Source organism: Salmo salar, chromosome ssa02 (genome assembly GCF_905237065.1).
Source record: "Salmo salar chromosome ssa02, Ssal_v3.1, whole genome shotgun sequence".
NCBI lineage: Eukaryota > Metazoa > Chordata > Actinopteri > Salmoniformes > Salmonidae > Salmo > Salmo salar.
In genome coordinates this window covers 9,462,435-9,485,554 of record NC_059443.1, presented here as the reverse complement: position 1 = coordinate 9,485,554, position 23,120 = coordinate 9,462,435, and the positions used below count along the sequence as shown (strand labels likewise).

Genomic DNA, 23,120 nt, shown 5'->3' with positions numbered 1-23,120 from the left:
GTCGGGTGATTGTGGAGGCCAGGTCATCTGATGCAGCACTCCACCACTCTCCTTCTTGGTCAAATAGCCCTTACACAGCCTGGAGGTGTGTTTTGGGTCATTGTCCTGTTGAAAGACAAATGATAGTGGAACTAAGTGGAAACCAGATGGGATGGAGTATCGCTGCAGAATGCTGTGGTAGCCACGCTGGTTAAGTGTGCCTTGAATTCTAAATAAATCACAGTGTCACCAGTAAAACACCCCCACACCATCACACCTCCATGCTTCATGGTGGGAACCACACATGCGGAGAACATCCGTTCACCTACTCTGCATCTCACAAAGACAAAATCTCAAATTTGGACACGTCAGACCAAGGGACAGATTTCCACCGGTCTAATGTCCATTGCTTGTGTTTCTTGGCCCAAACAAGTCTCTTCTTCTTATTGGTGTCCTTTAGTAGTGGATTCTTTGCAGCAATTCAACCATGAAGGCCTGATTCACGTAGTCTCCTCTGAACAGTTGATGTTGAGATGTTTGTTACTTTAACTCTGTGAAGCATTTATTTGGGCTGCAATCTGAGGTGCAGTTAACTCTAATGAACTTATCCCTCTGCAGAAGAGGTAACTCTGGGCATTCCTTTCCTGTGGCGGTCCTCATGAGAGCCAGTTTCATCATAGTGCTTGATGGTTTTTGTGACTGCACTTGAAGAAACTTTCAAAGTTCTTAGAATGTTCCTGATTAAATTAATGATGGACTGTCTTTTCTCTGCTTATTTGAGCTGTTCTTCCCATAATATGGACTTGGTCTTTTACCAAATAGGGCTATCTTCTGTATACCACCCCTACCTTGTCACAACACAGCAGATTGGCTCAAATGCATTAAGAAGGAAAGAAATGCACACCAGGTGACTACCTCATGAAGCTGGTTGAAAGAATGCCAAGTGTGTGCAAAGCTGTCATCAAGGCAAAGGGTGGCTACTTTGAAGAATCTCATACCGTCCGATTTGTTTAACACTTTTTTGGTTACTACATGATTCCATATGTGTTATTTTATAGTTTTGATGTCTTCACTATTATTTTACAATGTAGAAAATAGTAAAAATAAATAAAACAGGTGCCAAACTGGTGGCAGTTGTGACAAAAGTTAATAGTAAATAGTGTCACAGTTCATTGAAAATAATGCCATTGTTGATTAGATGCTTTTTGCATTATTATGCTGTTCTCTCTTCAACCATATAGTCTATCTACTAGAAACTCATGGACAATATGGTAACTTACCGGTAGCTTTGCAACCCTAAATATTACATCCTTTTATCTGGCAGGAAGCTCCAACGCCAGCTACAGTACGTGTCCCTTTTCACTGGATTTAACTTCAGGATTGGAATGATATGAACAGTACTGTGATATTTTCCCAATGTACTGAAGCACTGAAACGGGTTAAAACCACTCATTAAAAAGGATCTCCATTACAAAGCATGACAGCACGGCCAGACAGGATCGTTTTGATCTCGCAGACTGGGACATGTTCCGGGTAGCCTCAGAGTAATATCGACGTATACGCTGAGTCGGTGAGTGAGTTTATAAGAAAGTGTATAGGAGATGTACCTACTGTAACTATTAAAACCTACCCTAACCAGAAACTGTGGATAGATGGCGGCACTCACGCAAAACTGAAAGCGCAAATCACCTCCTTTAACCATGGAAAGAGGACTGGGAATATGGCCAAATACAAAACAGTGTAGTTATTCCCTCCGCAAGGCAATCAAACAAGCAAAATGTCAATAGAGAGACAAAGTGGAGTCACAATTCAACGGCTCAGACACGAGATATGTGGTAGGGTCTACAGACAATCATGGACTACAAAAGGTAAAACCATAGCCACCTCACGGACACCAACGTCTTGCTTCCGGACAAAATAAAACACCTTTGCCCGCTTTGAGGATAATACAGTGCCACAGACACGGCCTGCTACCAAGGACTGTGGGCTCTCCTTATCCATGGCCGACGTAAGGTATTTAAACATGTTAACCCTCGCAAGGCTGCCAGCCCAGACGGCATCCCTAGCCGCGTCCTCAGAGCATGCGCAGACCAGCTGGCGTGTTAACGGGCATATTCCAACTCTCCCTATCCCAGTCTGCTGTTCCCACATGCTTCAAGATGGCTACCATTGTTCCAGTACCCAAGAAGACAAAGGTAACTGAACTAAATGACTATCGCCCCGTAGCACTCACTTCTGTCATCATGAAGTGCTTTGAGAGACTAGTCAAGGATCATATCACCTCCAACTTAGCTGTCACCCTAGACCCACTTCAATTTGCTTAGCGCTCCAATAGGTCCACAGACGATGCAATCGCCGTCACACTGCCCTATCCCATCTGGACAAGAGGATTACCTACCGGTATGTAAGAATGCTGTTCATTGACTACAGCACAGCATTCAACACCATAGTACCCTCCAAGCTCAGCATTAAGCTCGAGGCCCTGGGTCTCAATCCCGCCCTGTGCAATTCGGTCCTGGACTTCCTGATGGGCCGCCCCCCAGGTGGTGAAGGTAGGAAATAACATCTCCACTTCGCTGATCCCAATAGGGCCCCACAAGGGTGCGTGCTCAGCCCCCTCCTGTACTCCCTGTTCACCCACGACTGCGTGGCCATGCACGCCTCCAACTCAATCATCAAGTTTGCAGACCACACAACAGTAGTAGGCTTGATCACCAACGACGACGAGACGGCCTACAGGGAGGAGATGAGGGCCCTCGGTGTGTGGTGTCAGGAAAACAACCTCTCACTCAATGTCAACAAAACAAAGAAGATGGTGGACTTCAGGAAACAGCAGAGGTAGCACCCCCCTATCCACATCAATGGGACAGCAGTGGAGAAGGTAGAAAGTCACGTTCCTCGGTGTACACATCACGGACAAACTGAAATGGTCCATCCACACAGACAGTGTGGTGAAGAAGGTGCAACAGCGCCTCTTCAACCTCGAGGCTGAAGAAATGTGGCTTGTCACCTAAAACCCACAAACTTTCACAGATGCACAATCGAGAGCATCCTGTCGGGCTGTATCACCGCCTGGTACAGCAACTGCACCGCCCTCAACCGCAAGGCTCTCCAGAGGGTAGTGCGGTCTGCACAACGCATCACCGGGGGCAAACTACCTGCCCTCCAGGACACCTACAGCACCTGATGTCACAGGAAGGCCAAAAAGATCATCAAGGACAACAACCACCCGAGTCACTGCCTGTTCACCGCGCTACCATCCAGAAGGCGAGGTCAGTACAGGTGCATCAAAGCTGAGACCGAGACTGAAAAACAGCTTCTATCTCAAGGCCATCAGACTGTTAAAAACAGCCACTAACACAGAGGCTGCAGCCTACATAGACTCAATCATTGGCCACTTTAATAAATGGATCACTAGTCACTTTAATGTTTACATATCTTGCATTCCTCGTTAACTTTACTCATATACTGTATTTCATACATTCTATTGCATCTTGCCTATGCCACTCTGTCATTGCTCATCCATGTATGTATATATTCTTATTCCATTCCTTTACTTAGATTTGTGTGTATTAGGTAGTTGTGGAATTGTTAGATTACATGTTAGATATTGCTGCACTGTCAGAACTAGAAGCAAGCATTTCGCTACACTCCATCTGCTAACCATGTGTATGTGACCAACACAATTTGATTTGACAGCACAGCCAGCCTTGTTGCAGTTTTGTCCTTGCTTGACTGGGTGTGTCCCGTTGATGCACCTTCTAAGCTCTCTGTGAGCGTCTGTCTTGTTTATAAATAGTTGACAGCCATAGTCACAGGGGGAACTGGTTTGTCCCAGGTGTCACTGAGGAATGCTAAATTACTACATTTCACAGGCCTCATCCAACCATTGATTTACATGGAACAAACCACATTTCCTGGACTCTACATTCCATGACATGATCCAAGCTTGGACGTAATATTGTAATACCCTTTTTATTGTCATAGCATTTAAAAATAAATACATTATTAGGCATTCCAAGTTTCATATCTCATGTGTTACAATTAGTCACATGACATTAAACCCAACTGGATAGAGACATTCGATCAGTTGTCCAATTTGATTGATATTTGATCAAACGGGAATTCCTGAAATAAATCAAAACTTGGAAGTCATATTGTTTATTTGTGGTAAACACTGGGGATAAAATGAGACAAAGCCTGGTTACATGGATGATTTATTGAACATGTTGACTTAACATCCCTCTGGGCAGAAATGGATTAACAGGACTCCAAGGGTCTGATCAGGGATGTTAACAGGACTCCAAGGGTCTGATCAGGGATTGGAGTCATTTTCTTTAGGCTTTCATCCCAAATTGCATCCTATTCCCTGTAAAGTGCACAACTTTAGATCAGAACCCTAAGAGCCCTACACACATGGACTACATAGGGAATAAGGTGATATTTGGGACAGTGCTCTAATGTGATGAAGTACCCATGAAAGGTCAGTGATGGTAGCTAGGTCAGCAGTGTTGGGATGTCTGAATGGAAGAGGAGGTTACCTGAGCAGTGGACCCCTTGGGCTATGAGGCCCCACATGAAGTTGGCACAATACTCGCACCAGTGAGGCCCTCGGAAAGTATGAACCTATGGAAGGGTGAGACAACACAGCAATAGATTAGAGTCTGGAAGACACACACGCCACACCTTCTCGCTCTCACTAAACAAACATAACTATCACACACATATATACGCAAACAGACAAACACACAAGATCTGTGAATTCTTTCATTCATTGTATTTCTGGAGGTGAGTAGGACCCAGGGCAGGTCAGATGGTTACTGGAGGCGAGTAGGACCCAGGGCAGGTCAGACGGTTACTGGAGGCGAGTAGGACCCAGGGCAGGTCAGACGGTTACTGGAGGCGAGTAGGACCCAGGGCAGGTCAGACGGTTACTGGAGGCGAGTAGGACCCAGGGCAGGTCAGACGGTTACTGGAGGCGAGTAGGACCCAGGGCAGGTCAGACGGTTACTGGAGGTGAGTAGGACCCAGGGCAGGTCAGACGGTTACTGGAGGTGAGTAGGACCCAGGTCAGGTCAGATGGTTACTGGAGGCGAGTAGGACCCAGGTCAGGTCAGACGGTTACTGGAGGTGAGTAGGACCCAGGCCAGGTCAGACGGTTACTGGAGGCGAGTAGGACCCAGGGCAGGTCAGACGGTTACTGGAGGTGAGTAGGACCCAGGGCAGGTCAGATGGTTACTGTAGGTGGGTAGGACCCAGGTCAGGTCAGATGGTTACTGTAGGTGAGCAGTAACATACTATGGAGAATTTGGGACTATACGGTTCTATCTGCGTTTTTGGCAACATTTCGTTATTGACATAGTCTTCTTCTGTTCAATGTTCTCACGCTATATAGTACTCAAAATAACATCAGGAATTGGGGGTAAGTGAAAAAAATTGGACACCATTATTACAGTGAAGCGAAGGGCTGACAGAGATTCACACACAATGAAATCATGTTGTCGTCCAAACTACACATTCTGTATTCGTTCATCAGCTCTTTTGTTTCTTAGATCGAAATGGAAGTTCTGCAATGGTTTCTCATAGGGGAGAGAATATTAGCGTCCTGTCCAGGGGGTGTACATGCACATCAAGCTGCCTCACACTACAGAAACAGACTCCGGTCCTATGGGCTGCTCCGGCTCGGACGTGGCTCACGGTCCTATGGGCTGCTCCGGCTCGGACGTGGTGTTACGTTCCCCAGTTTCTGTTGTGGTTTGTGTATTATCATGTATGTATTTCAGGAGATGGATTCCTGAAGTTATCAACGAGCAGCTGATTGAGCAATCAACATTGATTGTTTGGAGAGCTGACCCCGCCCCCCTCATCAGGACGCAGCTGTCTCCAATTACTAACTTCTTCTGAAGCTATATAAGCCCCAGTTCTGTTGCTCAGAAGGGAGATGATTGCTGAGAGACAAGGCTAATGGCTGAGGGTTATAGCATGTAGGTTGTTTCCAAGAATTTTGGTATGTACTGTGTCCGTTGTTGCTGAGGGAGCTGATTGGTTGTGTGTGTCAATAGGATGCAGTGTTTTGATTATTGACTTACATTTGTGTAATTCTGTTTCATTTTGTTCCCAGGGGGGAAGGGGAAGGCACCTAGGGAGTGTTTAGGCAAGAGGCCCGCGGGCATACATATACCCGTAGTAGTTTGCTGTCTATGCACACTAGGAAAGACCTGGGCGGACCCTCCCCTGTATTTTGGTTAGTGCACCAGGTGGTGCTAGATAGGTAAGTAGTGGGTAGTCAGGTAAGGTAGGAGAGGGGGCTTTGATATTTACTTTCTTTGCTTTGGTTCCGTCCAGCCCCTTTTTCCCAAACCTTACCACGTGAAGGAATAAATTCCCTGTTAACGGTATTCTCTGCCTATTCGTCATACTTGTTCACACCTACACTTCCCTACCTTATTCACAACAAGGAGAGTTGAGTTGTAGCAGGGTGTTGCGTTCCCTCTTTCTAGAGGCGTGCGTAACATAATGGGGGCTCATCCGGGATCCCATTAAAACCCCCCGGACCCTGCTGCACTGAGCTTTCTGTGATTTGTGAGTAAAGGGTGACTAGTTTAGTTTGTGGTTAGTTCAGTGTTGAGCGTCATAGCATTAGCTATTTGTTGGCTCTTGTGTTTGGTGTAGTAGTTTACAATGGCTACTTTTGATGTACAATCCTTTTTGGATAACCCGTCGTGGGAGGTGTTTAATAAGTGTCGTAAAAGTGATTTAATGACCTTGGCTGACCATTATTCATTGTCTATTTCGCACAATTTAGTTAAGGCGGAGGTAAAGAAACTAGTGTTAAATGTATTGTTAGAAGAGGAGGTGCTTGTGTTACCGCTGCCTGAACCTACTACCCCTGTAGGGGATGTTGCTGCTCCTGTAAGCCCGTCGGTTTCTGAGACCGAAGGCGAGGCTAAAGCTCCAGCCACATTGCCCCGTTTTGATCCGCTCTCCCCACTGTCAACTGGTGATGCCAGAAGGGATGTCCGTTCTATACAGTTTCAACTGGAAGCGGAAGAGAGAGCCCAAATTAGGCGAGAAAATCTCCAGTTAGAAATCTGTAAAATAGAGGCTGAAAAAGAAAGAGAACAGCGGCAGATGGATTTCAAAATGCGCCAAATGGAATTGGAGGCAGAGACAGCGAGGCTAGCCTTTGTTCCTACTGTGCCTGTTAGTGAGTCGTCCTCACCAGCTGGAGTTTCCAACACGTTTGACATTAGTAGGCAGATTGCCTTAGTACCTTTGTTTAGAGAATCAGAGGTTGACTCCTATTTTTGTGTGTTTGAACGTATAGCCGTAGCCTTGAAATGGCCTGAAGAAGTATGGTGCTTATTACTTCAGTGTAAATTAACTGGAAAAGCCCAAGAGGTTTTATCAGAGCTACCTTTGGAAGATAGTTTGAACTATGAAGTGGTCAAAGCTACCGTTCTTCGTGCTTATGAGCTTGTGCCTGAGGCATACCGACAGAGATTTAGGTCTCATAGAAAGTCTCCTAGTAAGACTTATGTGGAATTTGCTAGAGACAAGGGAAATCTGTTTGATAAATGGCATGCTGCTAGTAAGGTAACTGATTTCAACTCTCTCCGGGAGTTAATTTTGTTGGAAGAGTTTAAAAATTGCTTACCCGAACGCATTGTAGTATACCTAAATGAACAGAAAGTATCCTCCCTGTCAGAAGCGTCTGTGTTGGCAGATGAGTTTGTGTTGACGCACAAGAGTGTGTTTTCGGCTCATACTGAGAGTAGAGCTACTGAGTTGCCTACTTTTAGTCCCAGTCGGCCCACAGTATATCAAGCACGCCAGAAAAATGAGCGTCCCTGTTTCTATTGTCATAAAGTGGGACATGTGATTAATGATTGCTTCCTACTAAAACGCAAACAAGGGATGCCTTTTTCGTGCCAAGCCGCCAACAGGTGTTGGGCTAATTCGTACTGTTGTGAGGTCTGAAACAAAACAGGTGCCTCAGAGTAAATGTAGTTTGAAAGTCTCAGTACCCGACCGCAGTTACGAACCGTTCATTTTTGAGGGGTTTGTGTCCATAGCGAATGACGAAGCATCTCAGCGTCCTGTTAAAATCCTTAGAGATACAGGGGCGGCGCAGTCATTTATATTGGTTGATGTGTTGCCCTTATCCGACAATACATACTGTGGTTCCAGTGTGTTAGTTCAGGGTATTGAAATGGGTTTTGTCCCAGTGCCGTTGCACTTTGTGAATGTACACTCTGAGTTAATCAGTGGAATATTCAGAGTAGGGGTACGTCCTAAGTTGCCAGTAAAAGGTGTGACCTTTATAATGGGTAACGATATTGCTGGAGGAAAGGTAGTACCCGTATTGGAAGTGTTGGATAAAAGTGACCACTCTCTCTCCAATGAGTTGGCACAGAGTTATCCCCATGTGTTCCCCGCTTGTGCTGTCACTCGTGCTCAGGCAAGACAAATGGGTGACGTGATAGATTTGTCAAAAACTGTTTTGTTTAAAGAAGTTGATCAAGAGGATGGGTTGTGTATTACCTCTAAGAAGCTGATCACCTCTGACAAACAGCCCAGGGGAAGTGAAATCGCGCCCCAATTACATGACATTCTTTTGACTGTCACCCCGAGAAGGTGATTGAATGTCAAAGGGAGACATCAGTCTTCGCAAGTGTTTTGCTTCGGTAACTTCCATTGAGGAAGCTAAAACTAAAGAGACTGCCTACTTTATGGAAGCAGGAGTTTTGATGCGTAAATGGGCAGCTCATGACACCGTTAGTGACTGGAGTGAAGTGTGTCAAGTGGTTGTTCCTACACCATTCCGACAGCAGGTGCTGTCACTCGCCCATGACCAGGCGTGGTCCGGACACTTAGGGATCACGAAGACTTATAACCGAGTCCTTCGACATTTTTTTGGCCAGGTTTGAAGTCTGACGTTGTCCAATTCTGTAAGACATGCCACGTATGTCAACTCACTGGGAAAGCGAATCAAACAGTTCCACGTGCGCCGCTCTGCCCGATTCCTGTGGTGGGGGAACCGTTTGAAAAAGTGATAATTGATTGTGTAGGTCCATTGCCGAAAACCAGGTCAGGTAACCAGTTCTTACTAACAATAATGTGCAGTGCTACTCGATACCCAGAGGCTATTCCTCTACGGACAATAACGGCTAAGACTGTGGTGAAGGCATTAGTCAAGTTCTTCTCTACGTTTGGACTCCCTAAAGTAATCCAAACTGACCAGGGATCCAACTTTATGTCAAAGCTGTTCTCTAGTGTGTTAAAGACGCTGTGTATTTCCCATCAGGTCTCCAGTCCGTATCATCCAGAGAGTCAAGGGGCTCTCGAACGCTGGCATCAGACGCTGAAGGCAATGCTACGCAAGTATTGCATGGATACCAGTACTGATTGGGATGAGGGGGTGCCCTTTGTCTTATTTGCTATTAGGGAAACAATCCAAGAGTCCTTAGGGTTCAGCCCTGCTGACCTTGTGTTTGGACACACCCCACGGGGTCCGCTAAAGGTTTTGAAGGAGCATATCTTATCTCCTACACCCAGTAGCGCCCCTAAAAATGTGTTGGATTATGTCAGTAAGATGCGGGAGAGACTGCACGCTGCATTAGCCCAAAAGTCTCTCTCCTCTACTCAAAAACGCATGAAGTTGCATTATGACAAAAAGGCTGTTGGCCGTTCTTTTGCACCAGGTGATCAAGTTTTAGTTTTGTTGCCAATCCCTGGCTCATCTCTGTCAGCACGTTTTTCTGGACCATATCTTGTGGAAAAGAAACTCAGTGACACCAATTATGTGATAAAGACCCCAGATCGGAGGCGTTCTTCCCGAATGTGTCATGTTAACATGCTGAAAGCATATTATATGCGTGATTCTCCCAACAGCTCCTCAAGAAAGCCTGTCCAGCCCGCCGTTTCCAGTGTGGCTGCGGTGGTGCTGAAGCCTGGCTGGTATCTAGAGGAGGATAAGGAGGATGGGTTGGAGTTACGCCATACGTTACAGCAGTGTGAACGCTTATGTAATTCAGAGATGCTGAAAAAGTTACCATCTCAAATGGAACATTTGGATAAAGACCAAACTAAGGATCTTATCTTATTGATAAACAGTTTTCTCACTGTGTTTCAGGATGTTCCAAGTCGCACGTCCATCTTGGAACATGACGTGGATGTGGGGGACGCTGTTCCTATAAGTCAGCATCCGTACCGGGTTAATGCAAAGAAAAGGGAGGTAATGAAAAGTGAGGTAGCTTATTTATTACAGAATGACATGGCAAAACCCAGTAACAGCTCCTGGAGTTCCCCGTGTATTCTTGTTCCTAAGCCTGACGGTACGTCTCGCTTATGTACGGATTATCGTCGAGTAAATGCCGTTACAAAGACTGATTCTTTTCCTCTACCTCGCTTAGATGACTGCATTGATAGAATTGGCTCTGCTGCTTACGTTAGTAAATTAGATTTGCTAAAAGGTTATTGGCAGGTGCCTTTGACCTCTCGAGCTTCTGACATCTCGGCTTTCGTTCGCCAGATAACTTCGTACAATATTCTGTGATGCCCTTTGGAATGTGTAATGCACCTGCTACTTTTCAGCGGTTAGTTAACATTGTTTTTGCCGATGTACCAAATTGTACTGCTTATCTTGACGATGTGGTAATACATTCGTCTACTTGGTCTGATCATTTCGCCACCTTGAAAAGTGTGTTTCAGCGGTTGGCGAATGCTTCTTTAACCCTCAATTTGGCCAAGTGTGAGTTTGGGAAGGCTACAGTGACTTACTTGGGGAAACAAGTGGGACGAGGTCAAGTGCGCCCAGTAACTGGCAAAGTGGAAGCAATTGTTGCTTTTCCTGCTCCCACGACTCGCCGCCAGTTGCGCAGATTCCTGGGGATGGTAGGTTACTATCGTACTTTCTGTAAGAATTTCTCGACGGTAGTAGCTCCCCTTTCATCTCTGCTTAGTCCGAAGGTACCATTTAAGTGGTCCCAGGACTGTAACTATGCTTTTGAGTCCGCTAAAGCGCTACTTTGTAGTGCCCCAGTGCTTGCCGCCCCCAACTTTGACAAACCTTTTAAGTTGGAGGTAGACGCTAGTATAGTGGGGGTGGGTGCGGTTCTCTTGCAGGAAGATGAAGATGGAGTGGATCGACCCGTCAGTTTCTTCTCCCGTAAGTTCAACTCGTGTCAGTCAAGGTAAAAAAAAAATTAAAAAAAAAAAAAAAAAAAAAAAAGACAAAAAAATAAAAATAAAAATTATGTTACGCACGCCTCTAGAAAGAGGGAACGCAACACCCTGCTACAACTCAACTCTCCTTGTTGTGAATAAGGTAGGGAAGTGTAGGTGTGAACAAGTATGACGAATAGGCAGAGAATACCGTTAACAGGGAATTTATTCCTTCACGTGGTAAGGTTTGGGAAAAAGGGGCTGGACGGAACCAAAGCAAAGAAAGTAAATATCAAAGCCCCCTCTCCTACCTTACCTGACTACCCACTACTTACCTATCTAGCACCACCTGGTGCACTAACCAAAATACAGGGGAGGGTCCGCCCAGGTCTTTCCTAGTGTGCATAGACAGCAAACTACTACGGGTATATGTATGCCCGCGGGCCTCTTGCCTAAACACTCCCTAGGTGCCTTCCCCTTCCCCCCTGGGAACAAAATGAAACAGAATTACACAAATGTAAGTCAATAATCAAAACACTGCATCCTATTGACACACACAACCAATCAGCTCCCTCAGCAACAACGGACACAGTACATACCAAAATTCTTGGAAACAACCTACATGCTATAACCCTCAGCCATTAGCCTTGTCTCTCAGCAATCATCTCCCTTCTGAGCAACAGAACTGGGGCTTATATAGCTTCAGAAGAAGTTAGTAATTGGAGACAGCTGCGTCCTGATGAGGGGGGGCGGGGTCAGCTCTCCAAACAATCAATGTTGATTGCTCAATCAGCTGCTCGTTGATAACTTCAGGAATCCATCTCCTGAAATACATACATGATAATACACAAACCACAACAGAAACTGGGGAACGTAACACGTGGCTCACGGTCCTATGGGCTGCTCCGGCTTGGGAAGAAAATATTACACTATGGCAAAATAGAGGGACACTTGTTTACCTGGATGTGCCACAGCTCTTCACACTGTGCTTAGTAATGACAGAGGAATGTCTCTTCAGTAAGGCAGAGAATACTGGGCTGCGTCCCAAACGGCACCCTATATAGTGCACTACTTTGCCCTGGTGAAACTAGTCCTCTATCTAGGGAATAGGGTGCCATTTGGAACTCAGACCTGGTCTCTGGTCCCAGTCTACAGTGAAAGGGAGGAGGGACCCCAAGCCCAGTTACAGTGAAAGGGAGGGACCCCAAGCCCAGTCTACAGTGAAAGGGAGGGAGGGACCCCAAGCCCAGTCTACAGTGAAGAGGAGGGACCCCAAGCCCAGTCTACAGTGAAAGGGAGGGAGGGACCCCAAGCCCAGTCTACAGTGGAAGGGAGGGAGGGACCCCAAGCCCAATGAGTGACTGTGTATACAAGTCAGATTAAAAGGATTTACAAAGTATCTGGCATCTGTTCCTGCCCGGGCTGCTGGATACATGTTCTCACAATTTCACTAAAGAGTTATTAGGATACGTTAGATTGATAGAACAGTACAGATAAGGGCTCTTGACAGGTGCTGAGCAGGCAGGTGGTTTGTTGTTCCATTCTCAAATGGGACCAGACACTAGGCTGGAGAGCTAGCGGTTAGGAGACCATTCTACCCTGCAGGCTCACTGAAACCTGAGATACAATGGCAGGAATGTATTCAGGTGCCCATGAAGAGAGATCTCCTTCTCTTGCTCTCAATTCAATTTAAGGGCTTTATTGGCATGGGAAACATATGTTAACATTGTCAAAGCAAGTGAACCAAATAATAAACAAAAATAATTTTTTGGTCTAACAGTAAACATTCACAAAAGTTCCAAAATAATAAAAATACATTACAAATGTCATATTATGTGCAAAAATGTCAAGTACAAAAGGGAAAATAAATAAACAGAAATATGGGTTATATTTACAATGGTGTTTGTTCTTCACTGGTTGTCCTTTTATTGTGGCAACAGGTCACAAATATTGCTGCTGTGATTGCACACTGGTATTTCACTCAATAGATATGGGAGTTGATCAAAATTGGGTTTGTTTTCAAGTTCTTTGTGAGTTTGTGTAATCTGAGGGAAATGTGTGTCTCTAATATGGTCATAAATTTGGCAGGATGTTAAGTGCAGCTCAGTTTCCACCTCATTTTGTGGGCAGTGTGCACATAGCCAGTCTTCTCTTGAGAGCCAGGTCTGCCTTTCTCAATAGCAAGGCTATGCTCACTGAGTCTGTACATAGTCAAAGATTTCCTACATTTTGAATCAGTCACTGTGGTCAGGTATTCTGCCATTGTGTACTCTCTGTTTAGGGCCAAGTAGCATTCTAGTTTGCTCTGTTGTTTTTGTTAATTCTTAATGGGTCAAAAAAGTATATTTTGGTTTTCTTATGATTTGGTTGGGTCTAAATTGCTTCTTATCGACTGTTTGGGAATCACTTCCTTCTAGGTGGTTGTAGAATTTAAATGGTTATTTTCTGGATTTTGATAATTCGCAGATATCGGCCTAATTCTGCTCTGCATGCATTATTTGGTGTTTTACATTGTACACAGAGAATATTTTGATGTTTGTCCCATTTTGTGAATTCTTGGATGGTGAGCAGACCACAGACCTCACAACCATAAAGGGCAATGGGTTCTATAACTATTTTTAGCCAGATCCTAATTGGTATGTCAAATTTTATGTTCCTTTTGGTGGCATAGAAGGCCCTTCTTGCCTTGTCTCTCAGATCCTTCACAGCTTTGTGGAAGTTACATGTGGCACTATGTATAGTTTGTGTGCTCTAGGGAAACGGTGTCTACATGGAATTTGTGGTCCTGGCAACCGGACCTTTATTGGAACACCCTTATTTATTTTTTTTACCCCTTTTTTCTCCCCAATTTCGTGGTATCCAAATTGGTAGTAGTTACAGTCTTGTCCCGTCACTGCAACTCCCGTACGGACTCGGGAGAGGCGAAGGTCGAGAGCCATGCGTCCTCCAAAACACAACCCAACCAAGCCGCACTGCTTCTTGACACAATGCCCATCCAACCCGGAAGCCAGCCACACCAATGTGTCGGGGGAAACACTGCACCTGGCGACCGTGTCTGCGTGCACTGCGCCCGGCCCGCCACAGGAGTCGCTAGTGCGCGATGAGACTTCCTTTTTCCGTAGGGTATTTCTGTATTGTTTTAGTGATTCACCATAGTGAAGGAGTAGGCTGAGGTTCTGGTTGGATAGGTTTCTCAATTTCTTTTAGGTTTTTGCATTTTTCATTGTTGTTAATTTTCTCTGGTTTTCTGTTTGAAATGTTTAGATTTGATAGGGAAGCTGAGAGGTCAAAAATACTGGTTAGGTTTATTGCCAAGTATGTGTTGGTCACACACACCAAAATCATTTGTTGTATTCAATATTTATTTCAATATATCAACTGTATTTCTGTTTTTGAAAATCAAGATGAAACACAAAGAGGTTAAAGTGCTCGAAAATCTCAGACAATCAATGTTCACAGCCGTTAATGGGTTAAAACATACGCCATATCGATTAAGCACAATCAATAGATTTAAACATATAGCTGACAGCTGCACGTGCCCACAAGACAGCTTTCATCATGAAAGCACATGAATGACATCAGTCTCCGTGTTATAATGGTAGCTAACAGTAGCCAGTCTAGTGACAGGTAGGCAGCTCACTAGGCAGATAAAGAGTCATTGAAATCGGTTACTTTGTCACTTTGAGGAACGTCGCTTTTAAGTTTCAGATCAACCTGACAGAACTTAATCTCCCAGACCCTGCATGGACAAGCAGAGCTGCCTGTAGGAATGGAATCATTTCCTGAGGTAAGAGAGCTTCGAACAGAGCTTTGAACAGAGAATCTACAGAGAAGCAGACCTCCTACAAAGGTCCTAAAGCAGTCGACTCTCACCCCCTCCCTCCCAGTACCTCACCACATCCTCCTTTAAAAAGGTTCAATCAAACAAACCGTCTCACCTTGAAGTTGTGGATCTTGTCGTAGGAGCTCTGCTTCTCGGAGGGGCAGTCTTTCAAGGTGCTGTGCCGTACCAGAGGAGAAGTGGTGATCTGTGGACAGGAAGCCAACAGTTTTAGAGGCTTCCAGAGTAACGTTCCCCTGCTCCCCAACTTGACCCTCAGGGCTAAGGCCAGTAGCTCCTGCCTCTTCCGCTCCCCTCTCTTGGTCTTGTGGACCGTTACATCTCCTGGCCCTATCCCTCCTCCCGGAACCCGGCTCCCTTCCTCCACTTCCATGGCCGCTGCCGTGTGTCTGACTGTGTCTCCCTGTCCTGGTCCGGGCTCCCACAGAGCCTCTGTCTCCTCTGGTGAGCCGTGTGGTGTGTGCTGGAGGACGTAGCGCCCAGTGCTGGGTAACAGACGCCGGCGGCAGCCGCCCAACGAGGAGGACACGGCCACTGTGCTCCACTCCCCTCCTCCCTCTGTTCCCCTTCCTGCTGGGACCCAGGAGGGTACAGACTGACAGTCAGGATGGGGGCGGCTCTGCATCTGATCTGAGCTCTAGTTCCAGGGGAAAGAAGCAGAGAACAGCCAGCAGCAGTGGGTGGCCCCAGGGCAGGAGTGTGCCTCACACAATGGCTCTCATTCACACACACCCAATAGGAGAGAGAGAAGTCTAGGGGGAGGCCCCTTGGTTGGTGGGGAGGGGCTAGGTGGGTGTGTGGAGTTAGAGTCAGTGTGTGTGGGGTGAGGGGGAGCTGTCAGTACAGCTCTTCACGACTAAGCAGCAATCTAAAGCAGGATCAATGGCTGCAGTCAAACTCTCTAAAAGACACAGAGAACCATGTCACACTACCTATTAGCACGTTGCCTCCAGGACATACACACACTCAACTGGAGATAATACTGAACTGCCCACGGTAACAAGCCCCCCCACCAACAACAGTTACATAACCAAGTCCCCTCCACACAACAGGAGTCATGGCACTATCCTTCTGGCCAAGAAGAGCCACGACATGCTCCTAGATTCTTTCCAGTCCAGCAGAAACAGATTAGTCAACTACATCTCGAACTTCATGCCTCACAATCCACTGGTGGTCTTCCTCTCCCTGCCTAGACTGCAGCCAGACTACAAACAGACACTGACTCCAGCCTGCTCCCACCAATCACTCTGCTCTGCTCTTAAATCCCCAGCAGAACAGCACCCGACCATGGTCATCCACTGGGATTGGCAGGGATTATGGCCGTAATCCCCACTCAAGGTGTAATCCCACGGTGGCCAAATCCCTGTCAGATCCCAGGCAGAACTCATGGTGGCCATGTCCTGACTCAATGGGGGGCTGTTGCCGAATCTACAGCACATTTTGAGCGACTCTCCTCCTAAACATCCACTCCTTCTAAAACACCAGGAGGGCCTCATCAGCTCCTCTTGGTTAACAATACAATCAAATGGGAAGTAGACAACTCAAACTAGTGGACATTCAGGGTTGCTGAAATGAAATGTTGAAATTAGGGACAGCAATGCAGTTCATCTGTGAAGAGAAAGAATGAGGGAATGTCAGAATTAAACGAGATCAGAGGATTTTGTAGCTGTGATGGAATGATGAAGAGCTGGAAGGGTAGAATAGTTGAGCAAGGGAATGATCCTAGGGAGAGAGAAATATATGCTTGAAGCTCACTTAGCTCAGAGACAAAAGCACTTCAGTTGAAATGAGAGGATGGGCAGCTTTAAAAAGGTTGCAATAGACATAGAAGCTGTTTTCAAAATATGGCTTTGGGCCTCCTGTACACCGCCCAAACTTCAGTAACGTAGACAGAGGACCATGTTCTGTAGCTACAGAAGTAATGTCTTCGGATTTCTACCAGCATGTCAACTGTGCAACTAGATGAGACAAAATATTTACTCCACACACACAAACGCATACAAAGCTCTCCCTAACCATAACCCTATCCTCATGATTCCTGCTTACAAGCAAAAACTCAAAAACAGAAAGTACCAATGACGTGCTCAATAAGGAAGTGGCCCGATGAAGTGGTTGTTAAAACCTGATATGGATAGGGGGCAGTATTTTCACGGCCGGATGAAAAACGTACCCGATTTAAACTGGTTAATACTCTTGCCCAGAATATTATTCTACTAATAATATGCATATTATTAGTAGATTTGGATAGAAAACTCTAAAGTTTCTAAAAAACTGTTTGAACGGTGTCTGTGAGTATAACAGAACTCATATGGCAGGCAAAAACCTGAGAAAAAGTAAACCAGGAAGTGTAGGATCTGAGAAATGTAGTTCTTTCTAGTCCCTTTCGAAACTACAGTATCTGTGCTGTTACGTTGCACTTTCTAAGGCTTCCATTGGCTGTCTAAAGCCTTCAGAAAGTGGATTGAGCCTTCTGTCTCTGGGCAGAGTATAGGAGCTCAGTTACTGAGTGGTCTGCCTGAGGACAAAGGGATTGGATATGCGCGTTCCCGCGAGCTCGCCGTTTTTTTCTTTTTCTCCTTGAATGAATATACTGTTGTCCGGTTGGAATATTATCGCAAATTTATGTTAAAAATAACATAAAAATTGATTTTAAGCAGCGTTTGACATGCTTCTAAGTACGGTAATGGAACATTTAGACTTTTTGTATCTCGAATTGCGCTCGCGCGTTACCCTTTGGATAGTGACCTGACCGCACGGACAAAACGGAGGTATTTGGACATAAATATGGATTATTTCGAACAAAAACAACATTTCTTGTGGAAGTAGCAGTCCTGGGAGTGCATTCTGACGAAGATCAGTAAAGGTAATACAATATTTCTAATACTAATTCTGAGTTTAGGTTGCCCCAAACTTGGCGGGTGTCTGATGGCGAGCTATGTACTCAGAATATTGAAAAATGTGCTTTCTCCGTAAAGCCATTTTAAAATCTGACACAGCGGTTGCATAAAGGAGTTCTGTATCTATAATTCTTAAAATAATTATGTATTTTGTCAACGTTTATGATGAGTATTTTTGTAAATTCACCGGAAGTTTTTGGTGGGAATAAATTTTCTAAACATCACGCGCCAATGTAAAAAGCTGTTTTTGGATATAAATATTAACTTGATTGAACAAAACATACATGTATTGTATAACATAATGTCCTAGGAGTGTCATCTGATGAAGATCAAAGGTTAGTGCTTCATTTAGCTGTGTTTTGGGTTTTATTGACATATGCTTGCTGGGAAAATGGCTGTGTGGTTATTTTGGTCTCTGTATCGGACAATGTGGTTGGATTAAGGAGAAGTGTATCTTTAAAATGGTGTAAAATAGTCGTATGTTTGAAAAATTGAAATTATTGGATTTGAGGTTTTATATTTCGCGCCACGCTGTTCCATTGGATATTGGCTAGGCGTTCCGCTAGCGGAACGTCTGTCCTCAACAGGTTTTAAGCTACAGGACTGTTTCACTTGCATAGAGTGGAATGTGTTATGGAATTCATCAGTCACCGGCTTCATTAATAAGTGTATCAACGACGTTGTTCCCACAGTGCCCGTACGTACATATCCCAACCAGAAGTGATGGATTACAGGTAACATCCACACTGAAAAGGCTAGGGCTGCCGCTTTCAAGGAGCGGGACACTAATCAGGACACATAAGAAATCCTGCTACAACCTCTGACGAGCCATCAAACAGGCAAAGCGTCAATGCACAACTTAGCTAGAATCATACTATGCCGGCTCTGACGCTTTTTGGACGTGGCAGGGCTTGCAAACTATCACAGATTACAAAGGGAAACGCAGCCGCGAGCTGCTCAGTGACACGAGCCTACCAGATAAGCTAAATGCCTTCTATACTCGCTTTGAGGCAAGCAACACTGAACCATGCATGAGAGCACCAGCTGTTCCGGATGACTGCGGGTTCACGCTCTCCGTAGCCAGTGTGAGTAAGAGCTTTAAACAAGTTAACATTCACAAGGCCGGATTACCAGGATACATACGGATTACCAGAACACTTACTCAGAGCATGCGCTGACCAGCTGGCAAGTGTTTTCACTGACATTTTCAACCTCTCCCTGACCCAGTCTGTAATGCCTACATGTTTCAAGCAGACCACCATAGTCCCAGTGCCCAAGAATGCCAAGGTAACCTGTCTAACTGACTATCACCCCGTAGCACTCACACCTGCAGCCATGAAATGCTCATATCACACTATCATCCCAGACACCCTGGATCCTCTCCAATTCAAACCTCCCTAACAACTCTACATTGCCCTCTCCTACCTGGACAAGAGGAACACCTTAGTGCCCTCCAAGCTCATCACTAAGCTATGAACCCTGGGACTGAACACCTCCCACTGCAACCTGGACTTCCTGACGGGCCGCCCCCAGGTGGTGAGGGTAGGCAACAGCACATCCACCAAACTGACCCTCAACACGGGGACCCCTCAGAGCTGCGTACTTATTCCCCTCCTGTACTCCCTGTGGCAGCGCACGACTACAACACCATCATTAAGTTTGCTGACGATACCACTGTGGTAGGCCTGATCCTGATGACACAGCCTATAAGGAGGAGGTCAGAGAGACCTGGCAGTGTGGTACCAGGAAAACAGCCTCTCCCTCAACGTCAGCAAGACAAAGGAGCTGATGATGGACACAGGAAACGAAGGGCCGAGCATGCCCCCATTCACATCAATGGGGCTGTAGTGGAGCGGGTCGAGAGCATCAAGTTCCTCTGTGTCCACATCACTAAAGATCTATCATGGTCCACACACACCAACACAGTCGTGAAGAGGGCACGACAATGCCTCTTCACTCTCAGGAGGTTGAAAAGATTTGGCATGGGGCCTCAGAACCTCAAAAAGGTCTACAGCTGCAACATTGAGAGCATGACTGGTTGAGTCAGTGCTTGGTATGGGAACTGCTTGGCATCCGACCGCCAGGCACTACAGTTAATCAGTGATGCCAAAATCCCTGCCATCCAGGACCTCTATACCAAGCGGTGTCAGAGGAAGGCCATAACAATTATCAGCCTCTCAAGTCATAGACTGTTCACTCTGCTACCGCATGGCAAGCAGTGCCACTGCACCAAGTCTGGAACCAACAGCACCCTGAACAGCTTCTACCCCCAAGCCATAAGACTATTAAATAGTTTGTCTGGTTAGCCATTTGGCTATCTGCATTGACCGTTTTTCCACTCATTTTGACTCCTCACATACTGTACGCTGCTGCTACTGTCTATTATCTAGCCTGTTGCCTAGTCACTTTAGTCCTAGTTATATGTACATAGCCCGTCCAGCATCACTACTCTGGACGGTTCTGACTTAGAATATGTGGACAACTACAAATACCTAGGTGTCTGGTACCAGTACTGAGTCGATGTGCAGGGGTACAAGCATTTTTTTTTTAATGTATTTTTATTATTTCACCTTTATTTAACCAGGTAGGCTAGTTGAGAACAAGTTCTCATTTGCAACTGTGACCTGGCCAAGATAAAGCAAAGCAGTTCGACACATACAACACAGAGTTACACATGGAATAAACAAACATACAGTCAATAATACAGTAGAAAAATCTATAAACAGCATGTGCAAATGAGGTAGGATAAGGGAGTTAAGGCAATAAATAGGCCATGGTGGCGAAGTAATTACAATATAGCAATTAAACACTGGAATGGTTGATGTGCAGAAGATGAATGTGCAAGTAGAGATACTGTGGTGCAAAGGAGCCAGATAAATAAATACAGTATGGGGATGAGGTAGATAGATGGGCTGTTTACAGATGGGCTATGTACAGGTGCAGTGATCTGTGAGCTGCTCTGACAGCTGGTGCTTAAAGCTAGTGAGGGAGATGTGTCTCCAGCCTCAGTGTTTTTTGCAATTTGTTCCAGTCATTGGCAGCAGAGAACTGGAAGGAAAGGTGGCCAAAGGAAGAATTGGCTTTGGGGGTGACCAGTGAGATATATCTGCTGGAGCGCATGCTACGGGTGGGTGCTGCTATGGTGACCAGTGAGCTGAGATAAGGCGGTGCTTTACCTAGTAGAGACTTGTAGACAACCTGGAGCCAGTGGGTTTGGCGACGAGTATGAAGAGAGGGCCTGCCAACGAGAGCGTACAGGTCGCAGTGGTGGGTAGTATATGGGGCTTTGGTGACAAAACGGATGGCACTGGTACTTTGGCAGCATGAGTGTTGGATGCTTTGTTGCGAAATAGAAAGCTGATTCTAGATTTCATTTTGGATTGGAGATGCTTAATGTGAGTCTGGGAGGAGAGTTTAGTCTAACCTTGTGTGTATATAGCTAAGTTATCGTTACACATTGTGTATTTATTATTACTTTTCTATTATTTATCTTTTATTTCTCTGCATTTTTGGGAAGAGTCCGGAAGTATTTCACTGTTTGTCTACACCTGTTGTTTACATAGCATGTATCTAATACATTTGATTTGAATTAAAATGGCTGAACGGGTAACAGTCAGGACAGGAGAAGCTGTTTGTCACCGAGGTAGACATCCTATCAAAGACCAGGAGGAGGATCTAAACTAGATGGAGCAGAAAGAAGAGTAAGGGATCTGGAGGAAGAGAGAGGCGGATGAAAAAAATCTATGACAGAAAAAGGAAGGGGTAGAAGAAGAAGAGGAGGGAGGGGGGAAGAAGAAGAGGAGGGAGGGGGGAAGAAGAGGAGGGAGGGGGGGAAGAAGAGGAGGGAGGGGGAGGAAGAAGAGGAGGGAGGGGGGGAAGAAGAGGAGGGAGGGGGGGAAGAAGAGGAGGGAGGGGGTATACAGGACGTATTGAGAGAGACCGGGTGTGTGACGGTTATGGTCTTTCTCCCTAGAGGCAGATGGCTTCTTGTCTCAGAGAAGAGTTTGGAATAAAGTACATTTAAAAAAAGGCCCTGGTTTCTTTTCAGCAGCCAGGCTCTGTTATTCACTGTGTGGGTGCAGCTGAGCAGACAGTGGGGAGAACAGAGGATCATGGGAAAATAGAACATAACACTAGTGTCTTTCTTTCTGTAAGGTCAGATAATGTAAGAACAACCATCCAAACAAAAACACACCACACACACACAACATCTCATACAATTTCATCCAAACAGAAACATAGACGTGAATGGGGATGTAGTCAGTGATAAAATCTGTTTTACTATTCAGAAAGTGTAGCGAAAGGAAAATGTACAGCGCCAATTAAAAACAGGCCTGCCTGTGTCTGGAAGTATGACAGATCAACATTGAAAGCCTTCTGCCTTTTACAAAGTATGTAGCTACTGTATAAAATCTTTATAGTGGTAGCTCAATTATTTCCCAATGCCATCTTTATAGATCATGTTGTTTCCAACAGACTAACGGGTAGCTCAAGGACAAGGTCATTAAACTTCGAAATAACAAACAAACTACTATAACCTCAGAATAATATCCAAGCAGGCTAACCTCACATTATAGAACTAGGACCAGAACATGGACTAGAAATGCATTGATCACCTTCTTCCATCTCCCCACCAGCACCAGTTACATTAAACCAGTGATGGTTCTCAAACGCTCCCTATTCTGTGCATAGTGCACTTCTTTTGACCAAAGCCCTGAGGTACCAGAGGGTATAGGGTGCCATTTGGGAAGCTGTTGTTATATGGGAGAAAACTGGCAGGAGTTTGGTCACTGTAGCAACTCCCAGCACAAGTACAGACACATTGAGTTGAGCCGTGTGAACCGACGAGGCTGACACACAGCAGGTCACCAGACAGGTTGCGTGAGCCCCCCCCCCCCCCGGGAGGAATGTACACACACACACACACACAAGAATGAGGATTTACAAGAGAGTAAAGACAGCATGTGAGGGAGTATGTTTACTGTAGCTAGTGTGTCTGAAAACACAGGCTTGATACTGGCCAGAGTATTATAGTACACTGTTAACTAAAGATACAGGCTTGATACTGGCCAGAGTATTATAGTACACTGTTAACTAAAGATACAGGCTTGATACTGGCCAGAGTATTATAGTACACTGTTAACTAAAGATACAGGCTTGATACTGGCCAGAGTATTATAGTACACTGTTAACTAAAGATACAGGCTTGATACTGGCCAGAGTATTATAGTACACTG

At 45.4% G+C, this 23,120-nt stretch overlaps 1 protein-coding gene across 4 annotated transcripts in view; it reads right to left on the bottom strand.

The window, feature by feature from the left end:
• The window catches only part of LOC106573535 (beta-chimaerin), a 47,387-nt gene that overhangs the window by 6,704 nt on the left and 17,563 nt on the right, over positions 1 to 23,120 (bottom strand). For 3 of the 4 annotated variants that reach the window (XM_045697199.1, XM_045697202.1, XM_045697204.1), the window contains 2 exons: positions 15,084 to 15,623; positions 4,521 to 4,605 (listed from right to left, as the gene is read on the bottom strand). In XM_045697199.1, the coding sequence (XP_045553155.1) occupies positions 4,521 to 4,605; positions 15,084 to 15,623 (625 nt within the window). The remainder of the gene's footprint in view (positions 1 to 4,520; positions 4,606 to 15,083; positions 15,624 to 23,120) is intronic. The other variant, XM_045697207.1, reaches the window with a different exon arrangement.